The sequence below is a fragment of the Marmota monax genome, unplaced genomic scaffold (assembly GCF_021218885.2).
Source record: "Marmota monax isolate L192 unplaced genomic scaffold, Marmota_monax_Labrador192_F-V1.1 WCK01_AAM20220418_F8-fsc00114, whole genome shotgun sequence".
NCBI lineage: Eukaryota > Metazoa > Chordata > Mammalia > Rodentia > Sciuridae > Marmota > Marmota monax.
In genome coordinates, this window is record NW_026694943.1 from 4068292 (window position 1) to 4094057 (window position 25766).

General features: G+C 42.0%; 1 protein-coding gene across 2 annotated transcripts in view; it reads left to right on the plus strand.

Annotated features, from left to right (window-relative positions):
* Mthfd1l (methylenetetrahydrofolate dehydrogenase (NADP+ dependent) 1 like) overlaps positions 1-25766 on the plus strand; it is a 190308-nt gene that overhangs the window by 65452 nt on the left and 99090 nt on the right. Inside the window, exons 18-21 of one of the 2 annotated variants that reach the window (XM_058573639.1) lie at positions 1929-2069; positions 4984-5052; positions 11332-11443; positions 19762-19834. In XM_058573639.1, coding sequence (XP_058429622.1) covers positions 1929-2069; positions 4984-5052; positions 11332-11443; positions 19762-19808 — 369 coding nt within the window. In that variant the 3' untranslated portion in view covers positions 19809-19834. Of the gene's footprint in view, positions 1-1928; positions 2070-4983; positions 5053-11331; positions 11444-19761; positions 19835-25766 lie in introns of those variants that run through there. The other variant, XM_046427403.2, reaches the window with a different exon arrangement.

The following is a 25766-nucleotide window of genomic DNA, read 5'->3' on the forward strand; positions in this document are numbered from 1 at the left end:
CTGTGTGACTGATATTGACAGGCTCCTACGTACTTCAGCACATTCAATTTATAAATCTGACTTACCAGTAAAAAAAAAAAAAAAAAAGTGGGGTTGTTAACTGACTTGCTCAAGATTATATCTCATATTGCTTTAGATATACTTTTAAGCAAAAAAAGAATCATTTAAAAGATTTAGCTACATTTTTTAAAACCATAGGCTATGGAGACTATCTTATGTCAATAAAGGTAGACCTATGTCATCTTTTTATTTTTGGTACCAGCACCAACCACTGAGCCACATCTCCAGCCCTTTTTGTTTTTTATCTTGAGACAGGGTCTCACTAAGTTGCTGAGGCTGGCCTCAAACTTGCAATCCTCCTGCCTCAGCATCCTGAGCCACCAAGATCACAGACATGTGCCACTGCACATGGCTACATCATCATTTTTAATGGTTATACAACATCTCATCTCATAAGTGTACCATAATTGATTCATCCAGTTCTCTCTTGGTGGACATGTAGGGTGTTTACAGTGTTACATAATCCTAAATAAGCTATAGTGAAAATAATATGTATAGCACCCATTCTGCATAATGTGCATGGTACAATTAGTAAAGTGAATAGTAATATTTAAACTGGCCCAATTTGTTTCTTTTATTTTTATTATTATTATTTTGGTATTGCTTAAGTTGCAAAATTTTGAAATTGCAACATACAAATGAAAAACTATATATATTACAAATTCCTCTTATTTACACAGTTAATGTTGTAAGAGATTCACAGTCTCATGTTTTATATAGGAAAATCTCAATATTTTACTCATTTTCTTATATGCATGATTTATAATATAATGGTATAGAGTCCTAGATTTCATACTACAAAAAAATCACTTGCATTTGGAATTTGTTATACTGAGAAAGTAATAATTGAGTATGGCTGTATTTGACTTTCAGGTGATGTTTTTTTCACTGAGTCAGTGACTAATGCAATCTTAACCAGGAAGGAGCCAGAAAGCTCCTTATTTTCTTCATTTCCTCATTTGTCAGTGGTGGAAATGGGTAATAAAGGACTTCCTAAGGCAGCCCCACCAGGGCATGGCCATTTTCTCCCTGTTAACTTGCGCTTGTCTGGCTCACAGTCCCCTTGGGAAGAAGAGAATTAAGCTGGAACTCAATGATGTGGTTTTGTCCAGACTTTCCTCGTGTTGGAATCATGAGGGGGCGGCACACATTCCTTGGGTCCCTTTTGGCTCCCCTTGGACTTTACACAACCTGGAGTCGGAGCCAAGACAGAGGAACAGGAAGTCTTAGAAACTTTTCACAGAAAAGACACTGCTCCCTGGCTTTGCTGCTGCCACCTTTTGACAGCTCTGCTGAGCTCTGACTCTGGGCAACTAGTCTCCCGTGCAGCAACCCAGAGGGACCCTCTTCTTTTACCTTCTGTTCCTCATCTCTTTACTGGACACACAAATGTAACCTCCTAGACAGTGGAGGTAGCTAGTCGGCTGTTCATTAATTCAGTCAGCATGCATTGAGCACCTACTGGGTTTCACATATTGTCCTGCCTGAGTGAATCCTTCAGTATGACCCCTGCCTTCATGGCACTTCCAGCCTGGTGGTGGAGACACACGGTAGATGGGTAATGACTTTAAAACTTAATTTCAAGTCTGAGTACAGTAGCCAAACACATGGTGCTGTGAGCAGGTCTAACAGTCCCCATAGCCAAATCCTGGCTCAATAGTACAGTGACAGTGTGGTCATGCCAGGGAGGCTACCCTAGATGCACCAAGCACAAGACGTTGTGCACTCTGCACACTCAGAAAACTGCTACATGTGTGAGCACGGCCACTGAGGATGGCCTCCAACTTGCTGAAGTCCAATGCCCTGTGGACACAGCCATCCTGTGATGGCTCTGCAGCTGACCACGACCTTTGCTTTGGCCTATTTAGGCGCAATTTGACATTGCGGTGGCCAGTGAGATCATGGCAGTGTTGGCCCTGACTGACAGCCTTAAGGACATGAAGGAGCGGCTGGGGAGAATGGTGGTGGCCAGTGACAAAAACGGGCAGCCCGTAACCGCAGACGACTTGGTGAGTATGACTCAGAGAGCTCATTGTCCATCCAAACAGCGGAGATTCTGGCCGGGCAAAGTGGCCCCACCTGTAATCCCAGCGGCTCGGGAGGCTGAGGCAGGAGGATCCTGAGTTCAAAGCCAGCCTCAGCAACAGCAAGGCGCTTAGCATCTCAGTGAGACCCTGTCTCTAAATAAAATACAAAATAGGGCTGGAGATGTGGCTCAGTGGTTGAGTGCCCCTGAGTTCAATCCCTTGTATCTCCCCAAAAAAAGAATGGAGATTCTTCCTCGTGTGATGGGGTGCAGAAAGCTTCTGCACCCAGGTTATTGGCTTCCCAGCTCCACAGTGCTCTCATGAGCATTTATCATGTGACTGCTTGGCTGCAACAAAACACATCAAATTTACTTCCATTTTTGCAGATCTTGATCCCTGCTTCTGCCTAGGGTAGGGTGAGGTCATTCCCCAGCGGTTGGGGGCTTATAAAAAATGTACAAAATGTACCTGCCTTTTAAATCGAGGGCAAATCACCTTTCCAAGGCACAGAAGTAAGTGGTTCTGCAGAGGGAAGATAAAGTTAAAACCGGCACATTCTGGCACCAGCCTGCTCCCCAGCTTGTTAACGTTGTGTCTTGGGTTTGGGTTTCATGTTTTAAAAGCACATCTCAGCTTGCTCAACCTTACTCTTCCGACCTTTCTTCTGAGTGGAGCGACGCTTTCTGTAAAGCTCTAATAGTGTCATGGCTCCCTGCTGACTCCTCCTGCCTGTTCCCGTTTGCCCAATCTCATTTCTCCTGTTCCCCTGCTAACGTGAACCCCAGCGGTGCAGCAGCGGTTTCATTGCCTGCGCCTGTCTCCCAGGGCGTGGGGATGGCACAGGCCTATTCAACGCCATTCTTGTCCATTGAAGCTTCCCCACATGTGGAGTCACAGACGCGTGGAATTTCAAATACAGACTGACTCTTGAAAAAGAGTTGTGGAAAGACACAGGCAAAGTAATATTTTATTCATTAATTCCAAGGGCTTAGGGAGTAATTTGAATCTCTTGCCAAAGTGCTTTGATGATTTTTGGGGCTACTTTCGAAGAAACGAATCCGAGTGACTCATCTGGTAGATCTTGTCAGGTAGAATACACGTGTTTACATCAGCAGCCCCGTGGAGTATGTCGTAGAAAACTTACAGAGGGAACCCAAATTCAGGGTGCTGAAAAAATGCCATTTTTTTTTTAATTACCAAAAGCTCACCATCTCTAACCAGTTTCTGTATAAATATATTTCTCTGTATTTTTTTAATCTTGGGTAATAACAAATATGTCAGTAGTAGTTTGAATCTTAATCCTCAAATAGTGTTTCTTTAATTTATTTTCAAGAGCACTAAAATACCCCAGATTCAGACCAAATCCAAAGCGTAGCCTTCTACATTTCTTTTGCGTATCTCTTTTGCAAAAAGTGCCTAATTTCTTTAAATTGTGCTTCATCCAGCATTTGATCCTTGGTCATAGGTAGAAAATGGAAGGTGGAGTTTAGGAGCTACTGAAGTTTCTTCCAGATCTTTAATTCTGAGATACCCTGGAAGAGTATGTCCAGGCTCTCCCTACCATGGACACAGGTTGTAGAAGGCCAGTAGAAGGGTCAGCCCCCTTCCTCCCTTAGTCTCTTGATCTGGATTGATGGGGCTGTCACGTCCATGCCAGGATAGCGAACCAAACGTAGGCAAACTCCTGCTCTTCTCCCGCCTGTTCCAAACAGAAGACGAATGTCTGTGAGCCCTTGCCGTCTTCCTGTATTCATAGTGGGTGGTTACATTTCTTGTGATATATATTTCCATGGTGAGGAAGAAAATGGATTGGCTTCTTATAAATCTTAAACGATAATTATAAAAATAGAAACTGATCACACAGGAGAGAAACAATGTGTTTGGCAAGAGAAGCAGAGGGAGAAAGTACTGCACTCTGGAGTGGTGCGGATTCTCTGGATTCTGGCACCTCGGTGTCATATCAGGGGACGTGGTGAAGTGCTGCTGTGTGTTCTCTGGCGCTGTGCCCAGCAAGGAGTGGCACCTTATTTTTTGTTTTTCTTCAGAGCTACTTCACCAGGCCTTGGCTCACGCGGTTGCCTCACCCAATAACTGCTGACCGGTGTGTTGAAAAAAAGCATGATCCTGTGCGGGGTCTTTAGCAAGGAGAGAAGGGATTTTTTTCTTTTCTGGAAAAAGAAATAAATGGTAGCATTTCATTTAAAATAAAATTGTAGACTGGTGACATTCTTGGGCACTTTCCCTGCTAATTCTCAGGCTTCACCCCTGGTTTGCTTCCTTCCTTCTAAAGGGGGCTGGGGGAACGCTTCTAGGGGTGGAAGGAAGCAGCCTCTCTTTGTGTAAAGGTGGCATCAGCTTCACTCTAGAGAGAGGGAACACACATGGAGCCCTTCACATGTGAGCCAGGAGCCTTTCAGGGGCACCTCCTATGGGTCAGGGCTTACAGGGTGCCCCCAGCCTGGGCCCATAGCCAGTTCCCTTGACCTCTCCTGTTCCCGCTCTGTAATAGCCTGGCTTCACTTCTTATTTCTTCAGGCAATAGTGAAGCCTTTGGTAATGAAAACATAATATGCCTAAATCGCCAAAAAGCACTTGGAGGTGGCTTGAGAGGTCTTTTGCATGGGAAGCCTCTTAAATGCCATCAAGGAGGGTTTGGGAAGATCAAGGACTCCTGTGTCCTCACACTCTTCACATCTCGGGTTGGCTGCCACCCATTCTTGGCCCTGGTCGGGGAGAGGTGGACAGAAGCCGCAGTGCCGTGTCCCCCACAGCCCAGGGGTGAAGGCAGCCTAGGAATGCCCACCTTGAAAGCAGGCTGAGGAGAAACAGCCAAGAGATTCAACATTGCCTGATGGTCTTTTGTCAGTAATCTAAATGATTTTTTTCTCTCCTGTAGGGGGTGACAGGTGCTTTGACAGTTTTGATGAAAGATGCAATAAAACCAAATCTGATGCAGACCCTGGAAGTAAGTGATTTTCTTTTCATGGAAACTGTTTACAGCATTTACCTTAATTGGACTGCCTGGATGTCACTGTGGAACGTGAGCGTGGCCAGCCACTATGAGCCAGGCAAGGAGCATCCAAAGAACTTCTTGATCACTGGGAAAAAAAAGATAAAAGTGAATTTATAGATTCTTAGATATGATTCAAATCTTGGCTTAAGGATCAGAGGGAAACTTGGGAAGCTGATCTCTGCCTTAATTTTCAATAGGTTGCACAGGTGCATTGGCATGTTGTTTTCTGTTTTGCCTTTGGTTTCTTTCCTTAATTTAATCCTTCATAATCACTGGGTTTTGGATTTTGTGGTTGGTTTGCTTATTTTTTCTCATAGAATTATAAATGCTAAGAAGTGTTTTCTAGGAAAGTGTGCTGTGCTTGCTTGGCTTTTGAACTCTTGTACAAAAATATTGAACTGAATTTTTTGTCCTGTCTTTACCAAACTGAATTTTTTTCATAATGAGAGTGTCTATTTGAATCTAGTTTTCCAGTCACTCATCTGGTTTAGCAATTGTCTAATTCCTTCCTCCTAGCTAATTAGACCCCAGGATTTGAACCCAAATAAGAAGGCAGCATGCAGGTCAGGTTGAGCAGAACTCAAGTGCGAGGGTGGGCTTGGGGTGGGGAACCTGGTGGTATGGGTAAGGATTTTCACAGACAGCCCTCTGGGGGAGAAAAATCTCTCCTCTGTATCATTTGCCAGTCGCCATGGTGTAAAAATTTCCACCATGGTGATTTCTGGCTCCCTGCAGATGTCACTAGGCTTGAGTTGGGAGAAAATTTGCCTCATCAGTGGTGCAGATGGGGTATTTGTTTTCAAGCTGCAGTGGAAAAGGGAGGTGGAGGTGACCAGAGGGCAAGAATGTTGGGGGTCAAAATGGATGGAAACCCATCCATTCATTCAGCTGGTATGAAGCTGAGTTTGAATGGACACCCTGCCATTTGCAGCTGTGACCTGGGGCAAGTTATTTAATATCTCAACCTGTTTTCTTCCAGTGCAAATGGGGGCAGGCGCGACAACTAAACAGAGAGGGGTACTGTGAAGACTAACTATTTATTTAACACATAACATGGACCAGTTCTTAGCAGGTGCTTGGGACACATCAGGGAACAGTACAGAGTACCTGCCCTCAGAGCCTCCGCCGTGGTGGGCAGGCAGACAGGAGACCTGGAGTAGACACCCGGCCTGTGAGTTGGAGGCAAGGGCTGAAGAAGGAACATCAGAGCGAATGAAGGGGCAGGTGCTGTGGGGTGTGCACCTGTGTGCCTCCTTGCCCACCTGTTCAGTGACACCTGTGATGAATGCAGAGTAGGGTCTGCAGGGGCTGAGGCCTCTCCCCACCTCACCTGAGTCCTCCCTCCCTCTCTCCCGATCATCTCACCAGTGTGCACACATGCCCTGGAGTGGGCTGTTTTAAAACCTAGCAAACCATCCCAGAGCGTCCTGCAACCCTGTATCCACACTCAGCTAAGGGGCAGAGGATTGGAGCAGTTGTATTCCTTACGTCCATGTCTTATCTGACATGGGAGCTTCCACCTCCCCTCACAGCATTTGTCAAGGTCGCCTCTCCCTCCTTCTGACCAAGTCTTCCTATCTCTGTCCTTTTCTTAACTGACCCTCACCAGGCTTGACCCAGCTGCCCACATCCTCCTTCTGAAGCACCCATTTCTCTAACTCCTGGACCTTCTCACTGGCTTTTCTTCTAAATCCTTCTCTGGCTCCTCTGCCCATTCCTGAGCTTTTGAGGACCTGACTCTTGTTCTGAATCTGCTGAACCTGGAATTTCAGACCTGTAGGGACAGTTATAAAGATGGGACCTTTTTCCCACTTGGGTGGGAAAAATGCCTTCCAAACTTAAATAGAAAATAGGACTTTTGATTCCTAGTGTTTTAGTCAGCTTCACATCACTGTGATCAGAAGACCTGACATGAACAACTAGAGGAGGAAAAGTTTATTTTGGCTCGCAGTTTCAGAGGTTCTGTCCATGGTCAAGCAACTCCATGGCTTTGGACCTGAGGTCATGCAGATCACAGCAGAAGGGCGTTGTGGATGGAAGCAGCTCAGGACATGGCAACCAGGAAGCAGGGCAGGAGGAGGCGGGAGAAAGTGCTCCACTTACCAGGGACAAAATATAAGCCCCCAAAGCACAGCCCCAGTGACCTACTTTCCCAGCTACACTCCATCTGCCTATAGTTACACCCAGTCAATCATGTCAGTAGATTAATCCACCAGTTAGGTGACAGTGCTCACAATCTAGTCATTTCACCTCTGAACCTTCTTGTATTGTCTAACTCATCAGCTTTTGGGGGATGCCTCATATCTATACTATAACATTCTGCCCCTGGCCCCCAAAAGCTCATGGCCGTCTCACAATGCAAAATACACTTAGTCCCTTTCCAAGGGTCCTCATAGTCTCAAGAGTCCCAGCATTGCCCAGAAGTCCAAATCCAACATCTCATCTGAGACTCAAGGCAAACTCTTGATGCTTTCCCCTGTGAAGATCAAAAGCAAGTTCCATATGTCCCATGTGTCATGGCGCAGAGTGAACATTTGCATTCCACAAGGGAGAAATAGGGGCATAGAAAGAAAGGATGGGGCCAAAGCTAGAGCAAAACCCAGGCAGGCAAACAAGTCCTGTAGCTCCACGTCTAGCATCTGGGGCACATGGCATGATGGTCCCTCCAAATGACATGTGTACCTCTGTCTCTGTGGCCTTGCTGGTTGCAGTCCGCAGGGCCTCTCTCTTGGCCTATTGCTGCTTGATTCGGCAACTTTCCTCTGCAGAAGTTCCTCTACACTGGCATCTCTTCATCTTGGGGTCTCCACCACAGCTTGTCTTCCTTCTCACATCTTTGTGCATCTCTCTCTCAGGGGCTGTCTGCAGCGATGCCAACCTGCCACACTTTGGCCTCCCGGGCCTTCCTTTTTAATCTTGGTGGAAGCCCCCGTGACCCCCTAACTCCAGCATCCTACAGAACCAGCACCACGTGGTTGGGATAATCTCCAGTACTCCCTGTTGAACACACTTGATTGTTAGTCCCCTAGCAGTTTATCAAGGGCCACCTCTCCATAGGTTGCCAGAAGATAAGTAGTTGGTAAGCAGCCGACTATTTGAAGTGTCAATCTCATAAAATGTTTGGAAAGTGTGTTATGGAGATAGTTCATAGTTTTTTTCATCATGAAAAGCTAAGATAGTTCCTGTTTTACTTTTCTAAGTGTTCTATAGAAAACAAAATACTGAACTCAAAATATTTTTATACCTTTGAATTAGACATAGCTTGTTTTAGACCCTGAATTGAACTCAAGAGTACTGTATTTTACAGCTACACCCATCATTGAATGTATATGTATTCCTGAGTATGAATGTCTAACAATGCTGTTTTAATAATTTTTTTTCATTCAGTCCCCATACTGGGAGTTTCAGAACCAGAGCCTGAGTCTTGATTTAATCATCCATCCCCTGTGTGGCCTTGAAGAATTCCCTTAGCTTCTCTGGGCCTTTAGTTTTTCATGCAAAGAAGAGGTTAGCCTCTTCTTGCATGTGCTCACACATTATCTGGTTCTATAGTTTCTAGCTAGAACCACATTTATTTATACAAAACTATAACATGATTTTGCAAAGTGGAGAACAGAAGGGTGGTTCTCAGGGGCTGGAGGGTGAGAGGGAGTGGGAAGATCTTGGCCACACTCTACATAAAGTTCCAGTCAGACAGGAGGAATAAGTTCTTAGGATGTGTTGCACAGCAAGGTGACCATAGTTCATATTAATGCATTATATTTTTCAAAGTTGCCCAAAGAATAGGTTGTATATGTACTCACTGATAAATATGTAAGGTGATGGATATGTGATTAGCTTCATAGAAAGTATATTTGCTCGCTATTCATTACTATGAGAAATAGCTGAGATGATCAATGTATAAAGACCAAAGCCCTGTTTGGCTCACAGTTTTAGAGGTTTCAGTCCATGATGTGAGTTTGCCCTGTTGGTTTTGGGGCCTCTGGGGAGACAGCACACCATGGTGAGAGTGCAGGGCAGAGCAGAGCTGCTCACCTCATGGTCAGAACTCAGAGAGAAAGAGGTCAGGGTCCCACAATCCCTTCAAGGAGACTCTACCCATGACTGTAAACTTCTGGTAGGCCCTCAGAGTGCCAAGTTGGACACCAAGCCTTTAACCCATGGGCCTTTGGGGGACTTTCCAAAGCCTAACTGCAGTATCGTTCTACTGTGTGTATCAAAATATCACAGTGTGCCCCATAAAGACATAAAACTGCTGTCAATTAAAAATAAAATTTCTAAATACAAAATGCTTTTGCAATTTTGTAGATTAGTTATGTAACTTAGAAAATAAGAAAGATTCGACAGTATAAAAGTCCTTTCCTACTTTAAGTTGTATTAGATCTGGTTGGAGTGGTCGTCCCAGGAAAAGCAATGTTTATGCTGATTCGATCATACCCTGTCACCTGTGTCCCCTGGAGACCAGGGCCCTAGTGCTTCTCAGACAGATGGCTGTGGTGAGGTTGCAGTCTGTAGAGGGAGGCCAGCTGCCCATCCAAGGATGGAGCCTGTGACCTTGTCCTTATTAAATTTGGCCAACTCCTCTAGTTAACCATAGGCAACAATGTGCTCAGACCAGCAAGAATAGGAGGTGATGGGGACTTTTGGGTCTTTATAAAAATGCATTTTTCAGAGCACTTAAAGGTCTTATCTAGCTGGGCACAGTGGCACACAACTATAACCCCAGCCTCAGGAGGCTGAGGCACAAGGATCCCAAATTCAAGACCAATACAGGCAATTTAACAAGATGCTGTCTCAAAAATAAAAGGAGCTGGGGAGGTAGCTCAGTGGTAGAATATTACTGGGTTCAATCCCCAGTACCACACATAAAAAAAAAAGTAGAAAAAAGAGAAAAGGAAAAGAAAAAAAGGTTTATCTAGATAGAAGTGAGCAATTGTGGATTATTAGGTGGAGATGACGGCAGTAAGCCTACATATTTATCCATAAACCTGTACACCTGGGTTTTATAGCCCTGGCTTTGTTTCACATACGGTGCTGTGCGCTTCTTGGGGCCCTATCTCATTTTCCCTCCTGGGAACATCATGAGGAAAAATAGAGAAATAGAGGAAAAATAGAGAAATAGGGAATCAGTGGTTTTGAGGAACTCTCTCTTATTCTCAGAGATGATTTTTCTCTCTCTAACCTTCTTCCTGCTGTTGTTCAGTGTCCTCAGCTTTGAACTGTGTTCTGCCAACAGCCCGTCACGGTTCATGGGAATTTTCCATGGCTCTCAGCCCCCAGCCTCCCACATTGCTCCCTGCCTTCCCCGGTGTCAGCAGAGGGGCAGCCTGTATTTTCACAGGTGGAGCGAAGCTATCATATGCACAGACCATCAGGGCCCTGGCTGGGCTCAGAGTAAAACCCGAACACTTTAATGCACAAGGATAAATTCTTTATCAATAAAGGAAAATAAAATCATTTAAAATGAATATATTAACAGATTTTGTCTTAAATAATTAAAATCTAAAATTTTTGGTGAAACCCTTTTTTATTGTCTTTTTTACTCTGACATTTTTACTATGAGCGCAATTTTTCTTTACTTCAGTTATCTTAGTAGTTACTGTGTTTCGAACATAGATGATTAAACCGTGAGAAAGGCTTAACAGAACTTTTAAAAATCAGAAAACAACTTTACTATGAAAATAAAAGCAGCCTAAACTTAATCTTTATGTAGGTGGCCTACAGTGATTCCCACCACTCATTAATTGTATTGATTTTTTTTTTTTTTTTACGCTTACTTTAGATTTCTCTTGAGTTGACTAATTTCTTAACTGGAAAAAATTTAAAAGTCTCTTAGTTCATTAGAGTTTTATTTTATTCTTTCAAAAAATATGATGCAGAGCAGTGTGAAGTAAGGTAAACTGTTAATTTCCTGTTCACTGAGACAGCTAACACTAGCTTATCAAAATTATAGTAGGAAGTGGCTGTATTATAGCTTTCTGCCCCTGGTTCAGCATTAAATGTAGAGTAACTATGTTCTAGAATACATTAGAAATTTGGTCTTTTGAGTGAATCGGGGTTGTAACTCATTTTTGAAAGATTTTGTGCATTGAAGATAACAATGTAAAAAAAGACAGAATGACTTGAATCATTAAAGCACCTAACAGTCCGTCCCACCTTGTGTTCCCCAAATTGATCTTGGTTCCCTTCTTCCATTTGCCTTCAGGGGTCTCACCTTGTTCTCCTCTGCAGGGGACACCTGTGTTTGTGCATGCCGGCCCCTTTGCTAACATCGCCCACGGCAACTCTTCAGTGTTAGCTGACAAAATTGCCCTGAAACTGGTTGGTGAAGAAGGATTCGTAGGTAAATCGTTGCTTTTCAATTTTGTTGTTGTAAAATGTTGATGTTGAAAGATAACGACTGGGAAATCTGTCCTTGAAGACCCACTTTTCATAGTGATCTCAGAGTTGGAAAAGCCTACATAGTAAAATCATGTCATGGTTGAACTGTAGGTTCTGAGGTCTCCTACGCATGCATTTGAATATACGCTCTAACGATTGTCAAGTGAGTGACCTTAGGCACATTGTAAGTGACACAGAGCCTGAATTTTCTCTTCCGAAAAACGGTGCTAACTACCATTTCTGTCAAATTCATAGGGTCAGATGGGTGACTAAATAATGTCATTTAGTTTCCATAAGCCTATAAAGTTTGATAGAAACTTAATGAGGTTATTTAGCCATGCAACAAATGTTTGTTGAGAACCTACCAGGTACAAAGCATGCTGCTCAGAGCTGGGATCCAGAGGTAAGCAAAGCAGACCTAGCCACTGCCCTCATGGCGTGTACTGTGAACCTACTGTAGTAACAGTAGGACCAACACATTGAAATCGCTCTTTTCCTGGAATCCTGGTGTGTTTTTGTGACCTAACAACGAGGAGATAGATGCCCAACCAGTAGCCTTTGGAGTTTGATCCAAGAGGTCTGCAGACTTTTTGTCCTTAAGGGGCACCTGCTATAGTTTGCCCAGGCAGTGCCAGCCCCAGTCCCCACCATGATAGTAAGGCTGTGAGAAAAGAAAACAAACTAGGATTCATGGACAGGCACTCAATCTGACATATGAGGAGTTAATTGGCAAGTGTGCACATGGCAGCCAGTAAGTCTCCTTCACCACGTATGGGACCTGGATGGAGTATAGCAGGTGCTTCATTCACACTTAACCATAGGCCTTATCTCAACTCAGAAGAGAGGTATTTTACTATTACCAAAAAAAAAAAAAAAAAGTCTGCTGGACAGAAAAACTAACTTTGCACTTTTAAGTTCCGACACCATTAAGTTCATTCAGGGTCAAGACTTGTTTTAAGAATTCTTTAGAGATAGGAAGTCAAGATCAAGTGAGATTTATGTAAGTCCATTCCTCAAGGTCTGTATAATACAGCAATCATGCTGCTTCAGTACCAAATCCACTGCTTGAGTGGCCAGACGCGCTGTCTAAATGGATTTGCTCGATTGATCACGCATAATTGTAGAGCTAATGGACCAAGAGGCTGGGGAAGGGCAGCACTGAAAAACTGGGCACTAAGTGAAGTAGTGGTTCTGGTGCATCGACTGCAAATAAAAGAGCTTGTAGTAGCAAGCACTCTGTGCTGTGCTGACAGAGCTCTCTGCCTTGCCCCCATGCTCACTTCATCAAACACATATTTATAGAATATGTATCATCATGGCAGAATATCTTTAAAGGTACCTGAGGATGTATGCAAAGCATGCTGGCTGTTTGTGTGACCTTGGCAAGCCATTGATTCTGGATGTGTTTCTTATGTGCATTCTTGTCTGCTAAATGAGAAGTTGGACCAGATGAGGAGTTGATAGGGGTAGGAGGCCAAGAACCCAGAGAAAGCTATGGCATTTGGTAGGTGTGGCAGTACATGCCTATAATCCCAATGACTCCAGAGAGGAAGGAGGATTGCAAGATCAAGGCCAGCCTCAGCAAGTTGGTGAGACCCTGTCTCAAAATTTAAAAATAAATAAATAAATGAAATGGACCGGGGATGTAACTCTGTGGTAAAACCCTCCTGACTTCAATCCCAGCTACCAAAAAATGTATATATATACATGGGATCAGAGCCCCCACTCCCTAGTGTGACTCTTGAAGCAACTAATTTTACTTCCCTAGGCTCAGTTTCCTCTTTAGATAAAAAGAGAACACTTATGTTACAGTACTTTAATAAGTAATAGCTAGTGAGAAAGTGATTTGTAAAACAGGAAACTATGTAAATGCCAGCAACAATGCTAGTTATTTCCCTGATGCCTTCCTTCTAGTGTGAGAGGCTGTAAGTGGGAGTGCCAATGAACTTGTCTGAGGACTTAGAATCTGAACTCTAGAGTCAGAGTACCTGGCTCAACCACTTCCAAGTCTTATGAACTTAGACAAGTTAACCCTTCTGTGCCTTGGTTTCCTTATCTGTGCAATAGGTTTAAAAGGAGGGTTAAATGAGACTATGCATACCTAGTCTCAGGACAGCACCCCATAATTCTTGGCTACTCCTCATTGATAACTGTTTTCCCCATTTTTACTTATTTGAGGAAGACAATGATTTTATTTTTAATTGTAAATTATACATCATATAAATTTACCTTAACCTTAACCATTTTAAAATGCACAGTTCAGCAGTGAAGTACATTCACATTGTTGAACAACCATCTCCGGAACTCCTTTCCTCTACCAAACCTGAATCCTGTGCCTGTTAAACATTCCTCATCCTTCCTCCTCCCAGCTCCTGGCATCCAGCATTCTACTTTCTGTCTCTATGGATTTGACTCCTCCAAGTGTTCCATGTATGTGAAATCAGGCATTTTTTGTCCTCCTGTGACTGGCTTATTTACTTAGCAGAATGTCCTCAAGTTTCATCCAGGTTATAGTATGTGTCCGAATTTCCTTTTGTAAGGTTGGAAAAAAATCCACTTAATTATTTACCACCCTTTCTCTATTCGTTCATTGGTGGGCATTTGAAAATGTTGCGTCCACCTCTTGGCTGTTATGAACAATGTTGCTATCCACATGGGTGTATTAGTAGCTCTTTTTATACCACTTTTAATGTCTAAAAATCCTGGTCTATTATGTATAAATATGTTATTTATATAAACATGCTCAGACCACAAGACACTAGCCCTGCAGTGCTCTCACAAAGTACATCTATGCTACTTTCCATTGGCACGTCTGCCCAAAGCCTGCTTGTGGAATAGCAGGAACAGGGTGTGGTCAAGAGACTCAGTCTCTCCCCCTCTGCCTGCTCAGGCCTGCAGTGGAGTAGGGTGGTGGTTCTTCCCTGCTGGGGTGAAGTGTATGATAGTTCTCTCTCACTCTCTAGTGCTGTTTGATCCCCCTAATTTTTTTTTTTATTATTCTCACTTTCAGTCACAAGAATAGTGACATTCTAGTAAACAATGTGTCATATAAAAACCAAAGCCTCCAAATTTCATTCGAATTTAAGCTCCTTCCCTCTGCCACTTTAGTCCTCCTGACAGCAGGAAGAAGGTGGCAACTTCTGTCACCCATGTCTTCTCTCAGGCTGCCCTAGCCCTTGCAGGTTTGAAGCTTTGGCATTGGTGGTACCCACCCAGCCTCTTCTAGCCAAAGACCCCCACACTGTGGCCAGTATCCCCTTTAGACAATTGCACTGCTTCTTCTACTCCTAGTCTCCAAGCACTGCAGACCTTTGATCTCTGCCAGGAGATGGGTGTTGGTCTTCTGAAGCCGCCCTTACCGCCTGGAGGAGAGGGAGAAGCAGCCCCTATCCTTCCTCTGGGTGGTGAGAAGGGGTTTGGGGTTTGGGATTTGCATTAGGTACATTGTATGATTTTCTTTTAAGATGTTCTTTCCCAGGTTCTAAGGTTAACTGTTGGGCTGAAGGATGCAAAATCTATTTTCAGACAGGTTCTTTGCAGATCCTGCTAGATCAGCTAGCATTGTCCTTTTGCATGTGAGCAATTGACATCGTTTTGGCATCTGAAATAAAATAGAGACCACTAAAGGCCCATTTTGACATGCTTCCACAGACATCAAATGCAGTAGGCATAAAGCTTATCAGAAGTCTCAGGAGGAATTTATATCCCTTTAAAAACTGTTGTTTATCAGAGATTGTCTTTCTGACCTCATGGTAGGGAAGATCTGTTAAGAAAAAGATTGATAATTTGGATGCCAATAAAATATACTCTGCATGGAGAAGGATACAAGGTAAAAAGGCAGGTTGACAGATTGGGAGGAAACATTTGCAAAGATAATAGACATGATTAGTGTTCAGAACAGTAAAGGACTGAGCGGGTGGCTCAGTGGTAATCTAATAGAAAAATGGATGAAGCATTTGAAAAGGCCCTTTGGCAGAATTTCTGGGTAAGACTGAAAATGAACAAATGACCCCACAATTTCATTTCTATGTAGAAAAGAAAGCAATTGGAAATATATTGCAGTCCTTTGAAATGCTTCAGTATACATTTGCCAACCTTCCGCTGCATTAGATGCTAGCAGCTGAGAATCAGGGGATATGACACGTCTCTACCAGTAAATGCCAATGTGGTGCAAAAGGCAAACCCTGGGCAGTGGGCACTGTGACATAGGAGCTTGAATGCTCCCTTGAACAATGAAGAACCTTAGGAGGAGCTGGCGGCTCCTAGGCAGAATTTCCTCCATATTGCTGGTTTTGCTGAGGCAAGTTTAGTCTAATTTTTAGTTCTATCCCAACACATAAAAGGATGAAATTATTTTGTCTACTCTGAATAATTATTCTAAGATAAGGGAATCAATAGTCCATTTAGATTTGAGAGTGGCGTTTATTTAATTAACTGCATGCATCTGTCAGACTAGAGCAAAATGCTTCACAAAAATGAATTTTTGGAAAAGAGCTGTGGTCACCATAATGGCTGTTTACGAGTCACCAGTCCTCACACGAGTCCACCTAACCTCCCTCTCCTGCTAAAAATGCAGACCTTCCTGTGGTGTCAAACCCTAATTGTGTGTTATTTTTTCAAAGAACAATAAAAACAAAGTAAAAGAAAGACAACATTGACTTTTTTAGATTTTTTTTTCTTTTGTTTTTGGTACCGGAAATTGAACTCAGGGCCACTCAACCACTGAGCCAACCCTATTTTATTTAGAGACAGGGTCTCACTGAGTTGCTTAGTGCCTCACTTTTGCTGAGGCTGGCTTTGGACTTTCGATCCTCATGCCTCAGACTCTTGCTTGAGCCACCGGAATTACAGGTGTGCACCACTGCGCCTGGTGATAAGTTTTGGATTTTTTAACTGTTATTTCATATTTAAACTGTGTGAATTTCAAACTTACACATGAACTGTGTGTGTGTGTGTGTGTGTGCGTGTGTGTGTGTTTCACTGCTGGGAATGGAACCCGGGGCCTTGCACATGCTAGGCAAGCGCTCTGCCACGGAGCTACATCCCAGCACATTGAACCTTGGATTTTTGAAATTTGTTTTCTTCTCTCTTAATTGGTTTTGATTCCTGTTTTCATATGAGTATACACTTGTACATCCTCATAGCCAGGGGTCGTTAGTGACAGTCACAGCCAATATCTGTGGATAGAATTAGGGAGTCTACAGCCCCCTCCCATAATTAAATACTGGCTTGCACATGTGTGCCTAAGGGCTTATTGTTTTAAAGAAGAGAAAGACTCCACAATGCTCATTAGATTCTCAAAGGGCACCATGACTCAGGAAAGATAAAGAGCTGTGGGTGTATGGCTCTGGCCTCATGATGTCACATAATCTTATTCACTGTCCTGTGATCTGTGCTCAGGTGGCCTTCAGTGCCCCATCCACATTCGACATCAGTCACCCTTATCCAAAAGTGCTTGTCAGGAAGCCACCTCGGTGGTCGCAAGCCTTTTTGTCCTCCACAGGGAGTTACCCAGATCTGGCTGTGTGCCCGGGTGCTGCCTGGTGCATGGGCACCGACACACGTGCAGCAGAGAGGTGCCAGACCAGCGCCCACAGAGCATGCCGGAGCCCTGCCTCGAATGTTTCAGGATTAGGATTTGGAGATCTCATGAATGAGCCCAGCAGTGCCAAGGAATGCTCAGTAGGGCTGGGAACCAGGCCTAGTCACTCTCACTATCCACACCCATTTTCTGGGGCACCAGGCCTATGCTAAGGCCCTCACATCTTCTCATTTACTCTCAAGTCTTGTGGGGGGTCAGTTATTATCCCCATCTTATAGATGGTACAGCAGAGGCCATGACATTTTAAATAATCCTTCATTTTTGTAGAAGAAAATCAGACCAAACTAAACGTTCCTGTATTTTCATCTGCCCTTTTAAAAAAATCTGAGCCGTGCGCGGTGGTGCATGCCTATACTCCCAGTGACTCAGAGGCTGAGGCAGGAGGATCACAGTTGGAAGCAAGCCTGGGCAACTTAGCAAGGCCCTGAACAACATAGTGAGACCCTGGCTCATAATAAAAAATTGAAAAACAGCTGGGGAGGTGACTAAGTGGTTAAGCACTTCTGGGTTCAATCCCTGGTACCAAAGAAAAAATTCTGAGCTCAAGCAATCTTCCAATTTGTGAGCTTTAATGCTCCAGGGCCTCAGCCTTTGACGTTATTTAAACACGCTGATCTCAGCCTGGGCTCCACTTTGTTATGGTAACTTCCTTTTTTTTTGAGTAATCATATTCACAATTGCATCAAGGATAAGTGGTGACCTATTAGAGAGCCTGGTTGGAGGTCTGTGCCTGCTTAGGGAACCGCTCTTCACAGGTGGTGCCTTTAACCCTGTGTTCAGGAAAGCCCACCCTATGGGAGGCCAGTCCATGTTATCCCAAGTCTATTTCTGTCCTCGGTGCCAAATCTCATTCTTCCCTCATGCTCTATACTGGCTTCTGTTCTGCCTACTGTACTTTGTCTGGAGTCGCCATCTTTTCTTCAAAGAGCTTCTCCTTGGCCCTTAAAAAAAAAAAAATGTAAGGGAATTTTTCTGGTTGTACACTATTTGAGAATGTATATAAGTTAAAATACAAATACCTATGTTCCTGCCATTCAGCTTCATCAAAAATTCAATATATTGCTACGTGTACTTTAGAGCTCTGGGGGCTTTGTTTTTGTTTTTGTTGTTTTGGTTTTTGTCTTCTTTGTTTGTTTGTTTGTTTTAAGAAATAAGAGATTTAAGATGTCGTTCCCGTGAGCCTCCCTGTTTTAACATGGTCTGGCCCCACCGGACCTCAGGTTGAGGCTGGGAGGGCCTCAAGGGAGGTATTTGGGTCAGGGGTGTGGAGCTCTCATGAATAGCCTCATGCTGTACCACAGGAGTCGGTCCCCACTCTTGAGGGACTGGGTGTGTTACCACAAGGCTACCCTCAGTCTTGCCTCTGTGTGCATGTGCTTGCCTTTCCGCTTTCTGCCATGAGGCCCACGCCACAGGTAAAGAGGATGCTGGTGCCAAGCTCAGGACTTCCAGAGCCTGGAGCCAAAATAAACCCCTTTTCCTTGTAAGTCACCCAGGCTTAGATATTCTGTTATAGCAACAGAAAATGAACTAAGACACTTCTCTGATCCCATTTCTTCCCACCCCCCCACCATAGTGGGGGGAAAAAAAGATTTGAAGGCATATTGTTTTTGATACATTGGTGTTACTCCTGAGTGTACGTTTATTCTCTTATCACATATGTATGTACAAAGATCTACAACAAAGGTTTCCAAACATCTGTTTATGATACCCTTAGTGACTTAGTAGGTTTTTTGTTTGTTTGTTTGTTTGTTTTGACAGCCACCCAAGTCAAAAGAAATATTTAACTCCTCCATTGAGTAAGTAGTAGTTAGATCCAAATAAATTAATGGTTATTTGTGTCCTAACAACATAGTAGCTGTCTGAAAACTAAAAGGAAAAAACATAAATCATCTATTCTTAAATAACTACCATCCCTCATTAACGACACATGTGTTCTTGGTGGGCACTAACAACCCCCTGACCCTGGGAAACTGTCCACACCCACAGCCTAATTTCCTGTTCAACATTGATTTTCACATAGTTCTTGCTTTTAACTGTAGTGACTGCTTCAAATTTAACTTTGAAAATGTACATTGTCATTGAAAAGGCACTAATGTCGACTTGGTCAACCACCTCAGAGTAGTAGGACTTGCAGTGTCCAAGGAGTGTCGACTATTGCTGTATCGCCCTCTAGAAAGTAAAATGTTAGTTAGCCTCAGCAACTTAGTGAGGGCCTTTCTCAAATTTTAAAATAAAAAACAAGTGCCAGGGATATAGCTCATAAGTAAAGGACCCCTGGGTTCAGTCCCCAATACCAAAAAAAGAAAAGTAAAACGTCCCACAGGTCCTCTGAGTTCACTCCAGTGCCTCATGACACCTTTGTGCATAATTTGGGAACCACAGATGTTCAACATTTTTGTATCTTATTGTTCTATCACAAGGGTCAGCAAACTTTTTCTGTAAAGGTCAAGTAAATATTTTATGCTTTGTGGGTCAAAAAGTCTCTGTCACAAATACTCAATTAGGAATCAGCCAGATAAAACATACATTCATTAGCTAGTTCTTGCTTATGAATGGGTGTGACTGTGTTCTAATACATTCTATTTATGGACCCTGACATTTAAATTTTATAGTTTTAATACATGATGAATTATTATTTTTTTTTAATTTTTAAAATGTGAAAAAAAAAATTTCAGGTGATACAAACCCAGGAGGCAGGCTGGATTGGTCCTGTAGGCTGTAGTTGCCAACCCCACTCTGTGTAAGTTGGTTTTTTTGTTGAGCATTACATTTTTGCATGGATGCCTGTCGCTGTGATGAAGCCGCCTTGCTTTGCCTGCAGTGCAGTTTCCTTTGCATGGAGATAGCATGTGCATTTGTCCCTGGTTTGTTGAGGGGCTTTGATATTCTTCCAGTGACTGCTGTTATCAGTGACGCTTCAGAAACATTCTTGTCCGTGTCTCTGAGAAGATGTTTTCAGAGTGGATGGTGAGGCGTGAGCTTTGGGAAGTGAGAAGGTATGCTCAGCATCAGCTGAATGGACGAGCCAAACTGATCCCCTAATAGTAGCAATTCGTATTGCCACCAGTTGTTATGGCATTTCCAGTTTCTTCACATTTTTTCCCAAAACTTGTATCATTAGGGTGTTTGTTTTGTTTTGGCTCCAATCCAATAGTAGTGAAATTATATTTCTTTGTAGTTGTAAGATGAAACATTCATGGGCATTTCCAGGCATTCATGAATTGTCTATTTTCTATTGTACTGTTTATCATTTTCTTATGAACTCATAGAAATCTTTCATACATTCCAAATGTGAATATTTTGCTGTTACGTGCTTCTTCTCCCATGTGTGGCTTATCTTTTAAATAGGTTTATTGTACCTTTTCTTCCCTGTTCTCTTACGATTTCCACTTTGGAGGAATCACAGAAATAATCTCTTACAAAATGTTACCTCTTATCTTTAGGTCTCCGCATCGTCTTAGAATCTGTGTTCAGCTAGGAACGTTGTTCCCCGTGTGCCAGGTCCTGCAGTGTCTGAGGCTTATACAGACATAGTCAGCTCTTTTTCTAGGTGTTCCAAGCATCCTCTCACTCTAGCTCTCTACCCCTTGCTGCTGAGCTTCAGCAGTGATATAGGCTTTCCCACAAAACAAATGTCTCGGTTTTGCTACCTCATGTCCATGCTAGGAACTGTTAAGAGTCTAGTTCTGACCTTTTGTCATGAAAGTTCACTTATTAGTTTGAAAAGAACCTAGGGCTGGGGGCGTGGCCCTCCTGTGTTCAATCCCTAGTGCCAAAAATAGAAAAGAATGGCTTTAATTTTATGGTCAGATTCTACATTATCCATTTACTTTTCCATTTTTGCAAGATTCTTTGAATAAAATTTCTTTACCTGGAGTGCCTTCAGTTTATCTCTTGAATAGAGACAAGGGGGACCCATTTGGATTTGCTAACGTGCATATTAAATATGAAACTCATCCAAAGGTATTAATGACATGAGAAGAAGGAATCTTCACTTGTCAGGATGATGGGAACTGAGAGATTTTGCGGCCTGGCTCAATAGAAGTAGTACATCATGGTAGCAGTTTTTTAGAATTGATTTTCAGAAGAAAAATATAAAACAAATGTCAAATAATTACCAAGCTTCCTTCCTCCCTCCCCTTTATTGTGATAAAATAACAAGAACAAATTAGAGGCCTAGCTTCTATTTATTTTTCTCCATGGGTTTTTTAGGATCTTAACTATTAGAGTTTAGGGTTCTCTCTGGTCCCACATCTCTGCCTCCCCTCTGAAATTACTCATCATGCTTACATAATTTCTAATTGCTGCTACCTTACATATATTGATGTGTAATTTTGATGACATAATTTCTAATTGCTGCTACCTTACACATATTCTTTTGTATCAAATATTTCATAAAATACAATTAAAAACTAGGTACCCATAACTTTTATAACCTGATCTTTCAAAACTTCAGGGGAACTATATTAGATTAATATTTGGAGTCACTCTGATGCTAATATAATTTCTTGGTCATTTTCTACTTTAATGCAATAAGAATCTGGATAATAGAGATCATTTGCTTCAGAGCTGCTAAGCATATTAGGTTGCAGGCTCCAGTCACTTGGGTTTGAATTACTCTTGACCGTGTGCTGTCTGTGACCTTGGTTTGGTCCCTTAACAAAACCTCAGTTTCTCCAATATCTACCTGATGAACAGTGGTGCTGGATAAAGCACGGACGTTGGCACAAGCTGTACAGATGGATGCCAGCTACCATTGCACTTCAAGTTACAAAGGAGCGATACTTCCCAGATGAACCTTCACAGATACTCTTTCAAGTAAATATCAGTACGCACACAATTTTTATACCCCTTTTTCAGTGCTAGATATTGAACCCAGGGTCTCATGCATGCTAGGCAAGCGCACCCCCAGCCCCTTTTTGTTTTGTTTTTTGTTTTGTTAACAAAGCTTTTAGAATGATCAGATCAATGACTCTAGAAAATACTACTAACACTATTTGGTGTGTCCTCATACAGAGGCATCTAGGACCATCTTAAACTTACTTGGCATATTTAACACCTCAAATATACTCTTGGTGCCAAAAGGAACGCTAATCAAAATGTTTGAATCCTTTTCTGAGGAAGACTGTCACTGCCAAGGATAGTGAAATTGGAAACTTTTTGAAAACTACAGTAGCTAAGTCATTTAGTGTATGTTACTTTTAGCCAATCTTGTCAAGTCCATAGATCCCTATCATGTAACATCTGATTATTCCTCTAAATTTATTTACATTAATGAATGCCGGTCAATAATGCAGAACTTAATTGAGCAATTTTTTTAAATGTATTTGCCTTACTTTTTTTTTTCTTCTTTTGTCCCCCCTAATACTGAGGATTCAACCCAGAGATGCCACATCCTCAGCACTTTTCATTTTTTATTTTGAGACAGGGTCTCATTAAGTTGCCCAGCTGGCCTCAAACTTGTGATCCTCCTGCCTCAACCTCCCTCAGCCTCCCAGGTAGCTGAAATGACAGGTGTGTGCCATCGGGCTGGGCTGTTTTTCAACTCCTAGCCAATCTCATGGAAAAGCCACCTGTGTCACAGGCTGACTCTCTGTGGGACTATCCTGCATGCTGTAAGATGTGCAGTGTCCCTGGTCCCACCTGTCAATTGGCCATAACTCTTCTCAATCCCTAAGACCACCATTTGTGCCCCCATGGTGCTACCCACTCCATGGAGATGTGACAACCCTTCCATGCCCTAGTTCTCCCATCTGTAAAACGGCACAAAACGCCATGGCCTACCAGAAAGGCCTTATGTGGATGACAGACATGGTCCCTGCATCTTTGCTGATAGTAAGGAGTTCACTTTCCTTCCTGGGGACTTGCTGTGTGTCAGAGCCTGCTCGGGGATTTGTGTGCTGACTCATTTCATCGTTGTAACAACTCTAGGAGGTAGTGACCAGAAGGACCCTCATTGTCCAGATAGGAGACCAACCATCAGAGTAGGTGTTTGCTCAAAGACAGGCAGCCAGAACCAGGGGAGCAGGGATTTGAACCCAACCCTGAGCCCCCAACCCTGTCTGCCCTGCTGTGCTAACCACCCCTCAGTCTTCCCTTTCATTCCATTCTCTCCTCAGGAAACCCTCTGCATTGCATATAATAGGCACTAAATAAGTGGTTGTGTGATGAAAAACAAATAGTACACAGCAGGTAACTGAATGACTAATCTACAGTGTGTCTAAATGGCCACCAGGCTTTTATGGTGAGCATAAGCATATTTGCCACATAGTTTGTTGAAGCAGTAATTCAATTAATTTAAAGAATAGTTAAATTAAAAAGCAAAAAAAGTTTTGAAAGAAGTTTTGAAATTGAGGAATGTCTAACCTAACCTTGACCGTTTCTTTATGTACTATAAAATGCAAATTTATTTTCAGTGAGCTATTCAGCCCATCCCTGCCTGTGATTTATGTATACACTAAGCAATGTACTCAGAGTGTTCTGCTTATCATCATAAAACATGGAGTTCAAATAAGATCCTTGTCAAAACACTGTCACGCAGAGATTAGTGCTATGAAAGTTAACATAAAGTAATTTTAAAATGTAGTCCAGAGGTTAAACTTGTTTTGCAATTCACAAAATGCATAGGCTTTTTAAGGAATTTTTTTGCACAATGACTTTTAGCATTACATTGTACAACTGCTATTTTACCCCATCAGAGCCAAGAACATTTAGCCTGTGTCCTGAAAAAAGAGTCAAATTACTTTCTCCCTATATAAGCTATAGTACAGAAAATTACAATTACATGAGGTGGTTTCTGAGTTTTTTGCAGTGTTTGGTATAATGATATTCGTATTCAAAGAAAACAGAATTTTAAGCAAGGAGTATTGGGAAACTAGCCAAAATAGAGTAATTTAGTGGATCTTTATATGGATTTATTTACTCCCCCCACACACATTTTTTGCAGTACTGGGGATGGAACCCAGGGCCTTATCTCTACCACTGGACTGCACCTCCAGACCTGTTTATTTTGAAACAGGGTCTCACTAAGTTGCCAAGGCTGTCCTTGAACTTGCAATCCGCCTGCCTTAAGCTCCTGGGTAACCAGTATCACAGGCATGCACCACCACACCTACTGTTCACATCTTTTTTGGTAAATGGGGCAAGCAGATTGTTGTGGGGCTTTCTAAAACTTGCAAGCCTGTTGCTAGTTGCAGCAATAAATGTTTAAATATTTTCACCATTAATGCTTTAGTACTATTCATATTGACATTATAGCAATAAATTTTTTTAAAAAAACTACTTGTTGTTTAAAAGAGCTGTATTAATTACAAAGTAATGAAAAGTAACTTTTGGAAAAGAGGTATCAAAGAATGGGATCCTGATTAGAATAAGTTTACTCTATGTACGTATAATATATCAAAATACTCTCTACTGTCTATGCCTATCTAAAAAGAACAAATAAAATAATTAAATGGGGACTGGGGTTGTAGCTCAGTGGTAGAGTACTTGCCTTGCATGTGTGAGGTACTGGGTTCAATTCTCAGTACAACATAAAAACAAATAAAACCAAAAAAAAAAGGTATTGTGTCCATCTACAATTAAAAAATATTTAAAAATAAATAAATAAATGGAATGATACACCTCATGCAGTAGAAAATTTTAAATAAAATTAAAAAGCAAAAATTAACAGCATCCCCATAAGCAATATAGCCTTCTGGACACACTTGATGTATTTAGGGATATGAGAGGAATACTTTTAATCAACACTGTGATTGATCATTACTTTATAAGTTCCAGCCACTGGAATTGAGCAGGTACAATAAAAACGTATCAATAGTGAGGAGAATGAGAAGACTTTTTCACTGTTTATATTTAGTATGATTGTATATCTAGAAAATTCAAAAAGTCAGCTAAAAATTCATTTTACATGCTAATTTTATACAAATTTATTTTACATACTAACTACATACACATTTCATTTGCTACTTGGATATATAGTAAATATGTAAAGTTCATATCAGCAATAAACAGATACTTTAATGGGGAAAATAATCCCATTGACTCATGTTCCTTAAACTATAAAACCCCCTAGAATTAATTTAACAAGAAATGAACATAAAGCAAGAAAAGTCTAAAGTTTTATTGAAAGACAAATACAGCAACACCTGAATAAATAATGAGGTATATATCATGTTCTTGGGGGTTAGGGGGTACTCTGGGAATATTGAGTATTAAGCAGTCTTCTTCATTTGTCTGTTAAATGAACATCAAATACTATAAAATTGCTGGGCAGTGATTACCATCAAAGCTGTGAAGGGTACGAGCTAGTTAATAACATTTGTCTAGATTGCAAAATAATAAAATAAAAATCGTAGGAATATTGACAGAAGCCGTAACTAACTTCAGAAAGGAAATCAGGGTGATGTATGTCAAACAGGGAACACTGCCACAGAAACAAAAAGAGTAGACTAAAAGGAATGGAATTTTTTTTTAAAAAGGCACCCATGAGTACCCTTAAATAGATTCCATTAAATGTAGAAAATAATTTGATAAAGATGATTTTTCAAATTAGTAGTGAATGGGTGGATTGCTGATGACCTGGTGTTTGGACATTTGACAGACTTTTTTTTTTCTTTTGGTGCTGCTGGGGATCAAACTGGGGGCCTCAAGCATTCTACAATTGAGCTAAACCCCAGGC